At 38.6% G+C, this 7,410-nt stretch overlaps 1 protein-coding gene across 1 annotated transcript; it reads right to left on the bottom strand.

The window, feature by feature from the left end:
• Positions 1-576: 576 nt before the first annotated feature.
• On the bottom strand, positions 577-7,178 carry LOC113766655 (kanadaptin-like). Its single transcript, XM_027310843.1, has 12 exons — positions 6,629-7,178; positions 6,098-6,183; positions 5,468-5,547; positions 5,193-5,248; positions 4,865-4,913; positions 4,560-4,706; positions 4,214-4,309; positions 3,396-3,509; positions 2,957-3,090; positions 2,437-2,669; positions 1,101-1,940; positions 577-1,006 (listed from the first exon to the last, which is right to left on the bottom strand). The coding sequence occupies exons 1-12, from the start codon at positions 7,084-7,086 to the stop codon at positions 957-959; spliced, it is 2,343 nt and encodes a 780-aa protein (XP_027166644.1). The 5' UTR covers positions 7,087-7,178; the 3' UTR covers positions 577-956.
• Positions 7,179-7,410: the final 232 nt, after the last annotated feature.

The following is a 7,410-nucleotide window of genomic DNA, read 5'->3' on the forward strand; positions in this document are numbered from 1 at the left end:
ATTCATTAATTGTTACCAAATATTAGAAACGAGTTCTTGCACTAAAAAGCACAATGAGTGGAAGATGAGAAAAAAGAAAACCAAACATAACTAAGCAGAATAAGAAAAAAAACGGCTCTTCCTCCAACGAGGGCAAGTCACCTACACATGTGGAGCGCATTTCTACAGCAGACCCTAATAATAATAAATGTTAATAGGGTGGCAATACATAAATATAATAAAGCCTCTTTGTCACTATTTTCTAAGCCCTCTCAGTGCTGGCGTTTCATCTAATAATATAATACGAATAACACTGAAAAAAGAAAGAAAAAGAACCAACTTTCAATGCCACTCAAATATAAATACCACTAACTAAGGTAAACCAATCAAGCCTCGCACGTGCCACCGGTCAAGTCGATATCCTTTCCTGCGCTGTGCAATGTTCTGCATATGCATTGCCCTGCCTGCTTCCCCATCTCAGATGCTTAATATTGACATTTAATAATAACCCAAAAAAAATAAAAAACAGCACGCAAAATAAAATAAAATAAAAAAAGTGTGTGTCAATTGTAGAAAGCAATCAAAGCGGGAAGGAAGTATAAGAATGTGTACACTACTAATTAATTTACGAGCACGGATCGCAAAGTTGGCAGCTTTCCGTTTTCAGGTCTTTACAAAGGAACCTCCCGGGCCGGGCAGACATAATTTGACCGTATATACAGTGTCAATTTTTTAGCCAACTATTAGCACTTGATTGAGCGTAAAAGAGCTATACTGATTTGTTGCTTTAAGAAAGAAAGACGTTTGGTGTTAGTACACTTCTCTGCAGAATAAAAATGCTTTTGAATAAACATTCGACGCATAATGTTAATCAACTGCCGAGCGCCAAGCAATACCTGTGAAGGGCTTTACCCGCATCTGCCACTTCATAAGTTTCAGTCAGTCTGCGGCAGATTGGCCTGAATTGAGATCCAAAGTCAATACCCATAACGATCATTCAAAGATGTGCGTCCATCGCCAGATTGGCCTGAATTGAGATCAGATATGCACAAGAAATGAGTATAGCAAAAGACATCAAAGTATCCTGCATTAAACAAGCGTGCAATCAATAGGACTTTTACCTTCAGGAGGCACCCAGGACTCGTAATCAGACTCGTTATTCAGAAACGATGGTCTCTCAGGACCAAGCAGTCTCTTAGGTTTCTTCTTGTCCTTCCTTGCTTGTTTGCTTTGGGGAACATTTTCACTATCTTGTTCCATCTCATCGGACGTATGGATTCCTCTCGAATGCTTCAATAGCAGAGCTACAGCATCTTCCGCCTTTATTTCAGCCTCCTTGTATGGTTCAGAATCCTTCACGTCAGTGAGGTCCGACTTCTCAACATGCTTCCGCTTCCTAACAATCAAACCAGGGGCTGCATTTTCAATTCCTGAGGTCTCCCTCGATTTTGCACCATCCGTATTTTCAAGAATTGCCTTCCTGTCTTTGTAGTCCACAAACTGATCATGCTCTTCCACATCTACTTGGCTTTCTTGTCTGGTCTCTTGCTCTTTTTGGCAGTCCACAGCACCAAGCCACTGGGCCTTGGCAACTGTATAGACAGCGGCTTCATCATCTGTTGCATCAGCCACATTCTCACTTGCTTCCAACCTATTGCTGGAATCTGCAGTTGCATCAATCTTGCCCTCTTTACTGCTGGATCTATTCTGTACTTTCTCAAGTTTGTCTGAACCACATACGGAGCGCTCTTGTCTGTTGCTTTGACGCTTTTCGGATGGTGACAGCTCTACAGCATCAGAAGCAGCAACTACCACATTGTGTCTTGGTTCTTGTGCTTTTGATTCTCTTCGCCGAGCAGCTTCTCCCGTAGGATCAGCAACCTTCAGCAAGTATGAGACCCTATCCAATTCTGACTGCAGAGAGGCCAAGCCCTTTTCAAGCTTATCCTTCTTGTCAAATGCTGCCATCATTTTAGCAAATCAAAGAGTACAATTTTTCAGTAAGATTTTAAGCAAAGCTGAACAGAACAAAAAATCTCAGTAATGTAGGAAATCAAATGTCACAAGTGATTATTTGAACTATTCGCAAAGCAGCACAAGAAGTTGTTCCACTAACAACCGACAACTAATCAGCAACATTCATGACTCGAACAACACATGGAAAAAGAACAGCAAAATCAAAAAGCTGTTTTGGGGATTGTGTGGTGTCTAGTCTCATAAGGGCAAAGGGACAAGCGAAGAGAAAGAAACAGCATTTGTTGAATGCTGGGGATTGGAGGAAATAGCAATTGGAAGGAGAAGAAACAAAAAAAAAAAAAAAGGAAAAGAGAGAAGATGTTTAAAGGAGCATAGAAGGACAAATAAGAAGGGTTTATCAGCAAATAAAACAAAACTAAGAACTGGGTCACCTAAAACTAAAATGCTGCTAAAAAATGTCTAACCAACCATTTTACTCACCTAGCTGAGATGATACGCTGGACATATATGCATCAAGTGCATCTCCTTCTCCAGCAACTTCTCTTTTGGGCACACTTTTGTCCTCCTTCAGAAGTAAGTTTCTTGTGTCTTCCATCTCTTTAAGAATGGCTTCTTTCTTTTCAAGAAGAGAGTCAGCAGTCTCAATTGATTGGTTTTCTCCACTCTTCTTCTTAGAAGGCTTCTGCGTCCGGTCATAGAAATCATCATCATCACTGTTAAGTATAAGATGTTAGCTAGCCATCCAAATGTACCAACTTCACAAGTTCAGTTTTACTATGCTTTGATCTCCTTCCTCAGAAAGCATGAACCAAACCTGTAGATCTACAAGCCACAAAGATTGCGACCTCTTTTTCTTTTTTTCTTTTTCTTTTTGTTTTTGGGGGATGAGGAAATTTTTGAAGCTCAGCTTGTTTGAGGGGAATTTGCACGATATAGAATTGAGTTAAATTTTCTAGTTAAAGATAAGAAATTAGCATTAAACAAACCAATTCCAACCTACCTCAGGTAATCTTCTTCATTGTCCTCTGTCGCCCCTTGTCTCTTACCACGTGTTGTCTTTCCAGCACGAGCACCAAGGCTTTCTCGAATACTTTCATTTAACGTCTCTTCCAAGTTTTCAAGCTCTTCCATGATCTAAGCAAATTTCAGCAACAGAATTCATAAAACAAGTCAAGATTCAGCAAAAAGCAAATGCATTATGATGATGAAAATAATGAGAAGCAGAAAGCTACAACTAACGGTTACCCAAACAATAGTCAAGTCCCAAGTAATTTAAGAAAAATTCTTAAACGAGAATCATGGAAAAGCATTTCCATGAACTTACCACAGGAAGACTTTTTTTTTTGGGAAAATTTTCTTCAACATAAAATAGACAAAACAAGAAAGAGCATAGAGACAAATATTTAAATACATTGTTCAACCCATTCACTAATACATACTTGTGATATCCTCTGTTCATTCCTAGCAATCTGGGTCTGTTGTCCCTGCGTCAACCCACCTTGAGCAATGTCCTTGGCCCGAATAGCATCTATCTCTTTCTTCATATGAGCAATCTGCAAGCAAGCATTTTACGCAAATATCAGAAAAGAACCTTGAAATATGGCTTTTCTAAGCTATTTGATCAGGATGAAACTGAGGAGCCAGAACACAGTGGCATTCATTTCAAACGAATTATACCATCTCAGGCATGAAATAGTGATAGGTTCAACAGAGCATCGGGCAAAACAAAAAGTTAGCATGTCTTGTTACCTGCTTGCTCACATAGATCCCAAGTACATAAAGCCATTGACTAAGAAGAGAAAAATAAATGGGGAGCCACATCACACAGATACTAAATTGAGAAGGTAGAACACTCAGTGGTCAGAGTGAATAGACTCAGATGTGCATTCTTGTATGGAGACAGAATTAGAAAATTAAGCACAGAAGCTCTATATCCTGTCTGGATACTCAAAAATAGGCAATTTGTATGCATAAACATATCGAAACTCATGATTATGACTTTTTCCTTTTTCAACAGGTAGCATGCAATGGATGGAAAGTCCAAGCAACACAAGTTGGAGACAATCACATACATCATAACAAATGGGCTAAAAGATATTTTCACAACAGATTGCAGGGCTTGAAAGAATCACTTCAAATACTCGTAGAATGAAAAAATGAACCAATAGATATTTTCATAACAAATACATCATCACATGCAGTTCATCTTATACAATAATATTCCTAAAATATGAGATCAAGCAAAACCATTGCTCACCTTTTCAAGTCTTTTCATGACTTTTTCACGTGTTTTTTCCTGCTTCTCCGTAAGTTGTCCCTTGTAAGTTTGCCAAGTTATTTCATCAATTTCATCCTAAGCATCCGAAATAACTTCAGTTAGTGGAAAAGAAACTATAGAATATTATTATGGAGTAGATAAGAGAGGAACACATCCTCATTAAGAACAGAATAAAATAAAATTAAAAAAAAAGTAATTGCAAACAACAACATATAGACATTTATTCCAACGAAGCTGCTAATGAAATTTTTTTTTAAAATAATGACTTGCAACTATTCATTGAAACTTTTACAGTGAAAAGAGGTGCTAAGAAAGTCATCCAAACCTCAGCTTCTTCAATAGCATCCTCCTGCATGCCCCATGATATACCATCAGCCAAAGATGCTTCAAGTTTTGCTCGTAAAAGTGATGCTTCCATATCTTGCATCTCCTGTCGGATCTTAGCAGTGCGTATAGTCTTCAAGTCAGCTTCCTTCAGCAGAAACAATAGAATAAATTCTCTGATTATATGGATATAGACACAGCTAAAACCTCGCCGAATAAGAATTTAGTGTAAGTGATTAGTTTTTGTGTGTGTCTGAAAGAGAGAGAGTTATAGTCACAAAATGATGAGAAAAGATTTTGTCTTACAGGTGGCATCAAGTCAGTTGGTCCTTGAAATATGTACAACCGAGATGAACTGCACAAAACAAATACCAATTAGAAGAAGACTATCTCATAACCAACTATGACATTTATCTCAACTTGTTTACAAACAATACTCTGTAATGGAATTCAATAAAATAATGCTCCTCACACATCTAAATAACATGTGGTTAAATCATATTCATCTATCCTCAAAATAACGACAAAAAGATACAACTAATTAGGCTGAAGAATCCACATCTCAATGAAATTTTTGATGAAATGATGACCAAAATGTATGATACAACAACACCACCATAAAGAAATTGCTTACTGGCCAAAGCGAATCACATCACCAACATGCAACTCCACGTAATCCTTTTTCTTCACCTAATATCTCAAAAAGTAGACAACAAATTAGAGCAATAGCATTCTAACAAAAAAATGTTGAACAATCATTGCAACATGTAACACTCCAAAGTCTCAAAGAATTGAAAGCAGATTTTATTCTTAATCAGCAGTCTAGCACAAGTGGGTATAGGATAATTTCCAATTTGGAGGTTTACCAACTACACACTATTATATGAATAAATGAATAGAAGTGAGTACCTCATTCTTGTTTATGAAAGTCCCGTGTGTGCTACCAAGATCATAGATATAAGCTTCTCCATTGCTCTTGAACTGGATAACTGGCAAAAATAAGAGATGAAACATTGTCTGTATCCATCTAGTCACCAAAAACTCGACAAGGGAATATGTGGTGTGTGATTGACGGAACCAATACAGCTTCAAGATTAAAACATTACATAATTGGCCAAACTATTGAATTCTTTTGCTTATTACACTGCATCTGAATGATGTAGAAGAAGAAGAGGACAGGAGACATTAGTTATTAGTACAGCATGGCCCAGAATAATAGGATGCCAAAAGGAGTTACTTTTCAATAACCTCATTTCAGAAGCTGATAATAACAACCTAGATAGGGGTCTTGGATTTGTTTGGAATTAGAAAAATTGTTAATTTCTACAGAGAACAAGGCTGTCAACCATGTGGTAAAGCAAAGAGGCCATCCGTGAACCTGGTTGTGGTACATGGCATAATGCGGGCATCATTACATCCATCATAAAATGTCACCTTCAGGCCAGTACGATTTAAATATAGGACACAACACAGACCAACTAGACAGGGAAGATAAAACGCAAAATTGTACCATAAAGACAAATGAATAAAAATCTTTACCAGCATGGAACCGTGAGATCGTTGGATGCTCAAGGACAAAATCACAGAGTTCAACACGCCCAAACATGTAAGCCCCCTTCTTGAATCTGGAACATCATTAGAACAATCATGCAAACTTTGAAATTTACATGAAACCAGCAATTACAGTAACAGTTGCTCCCTCTTTTCTTTTCTCAAAAGCAGAACAAAAACAATCAGGTAGACAATTAAAACACAAAAAGACCAGCATCAATTGACCCTTTCCCAAAAATTTTAAATGCAAACACATGGCAAACAATAAGTATCCGAATTAAGTTAACTGATGGATATTCGGTGCCCCTTTCAACAGAGTAAAATTGTTGAAGCATAAGCCAGGCAGCCAGCTCCTGAACTCAAATGCTTAAATTTGCACGAAAAGTATCTCTAAATTCTACAGTTCAGCATTTTCTGCCAACAGAAGGACAAGTACCTTTTTCTTTTCAACAATTTTTCTGGGAGAATATAGCAGTATAAGAAAGACAGAACAAGTTGGAAGTTTTACAGAAGACATACACATCGAATTGGTCAATGATGGAGCCATCTTTGAGAACTTCAAGAGAATAGTGATGGCAAGGGGGCCCGTTCCACTCTGGAATTTTATAAGCCACTGCTATATCCGTAGAATTACTAAAGCCTTTCTCTTGTTGTCTCCCAGTTTGGCTAGTGTCTTTTGTGGAGCTGGAGCTGGCGCCCTCTTTGGAATCAACAGTCTCAGAAACAGAATCATCAGCTTCGGAAGGCTTTGGTTGGGGGGTATCGGCAGAACGTTCCGCGGCGGGCGCTGGTTCGGGAGCGTTGTGAATTTTAGGGGGAGGGGGACCCATTGAAGACGTATCAGTTGTTGATTGGGATGCGGAGGATGAAGAAGAAGCAGCACTTGAAGCTGAAGGTTCTTCTGGGTTTCTGGCTTGGGACTGGGAGGTGGTGGAGATGGGGTTTCTAGGTGGTGGCGGACCCATGGCAATGGTCATTTTCTTCTTGGGGTTTTGGAGAAAGAGGGAAGATGGTTGAAGAGGACGGAAGAATAAGAAGATCAGAACTGAAGAAGCGGAGGCTTACCGACTGGCCGTGGTCAGACCTGATCGAGGTGGAATTGGGAACTTCCGGAGCTGCAAAATTGCGTGAATAGTCCGACCCGGCTATTATCCATTTCTTGGGCCCACCAAGTAACCGACCCCATTTTTGACAAAAAAACAAAAAAAAAGTAACCGACACCCACACTATTCTATATTTGGGGCCTAAAGTAGAATCCATATAATAATGAAATAATTTATTAAAGTAAAGGAATAATTGAC

Source organism: Coffea eugenioides, chromosome 1, assembly GCF_003713205.1.
Source record: "Coffea eugenioides isolate CCC68of chromosome 1, Ceug_1.0, whole genome shotgun sequence".
Classification (NCBI taxonomy): domain Eukaryota; kingdom Viridiplantae; phylum Streptophyta; class Magnoliopsida; order Gentianales; family Rubiaceae; genus Coffea; species Coffea eugenioides.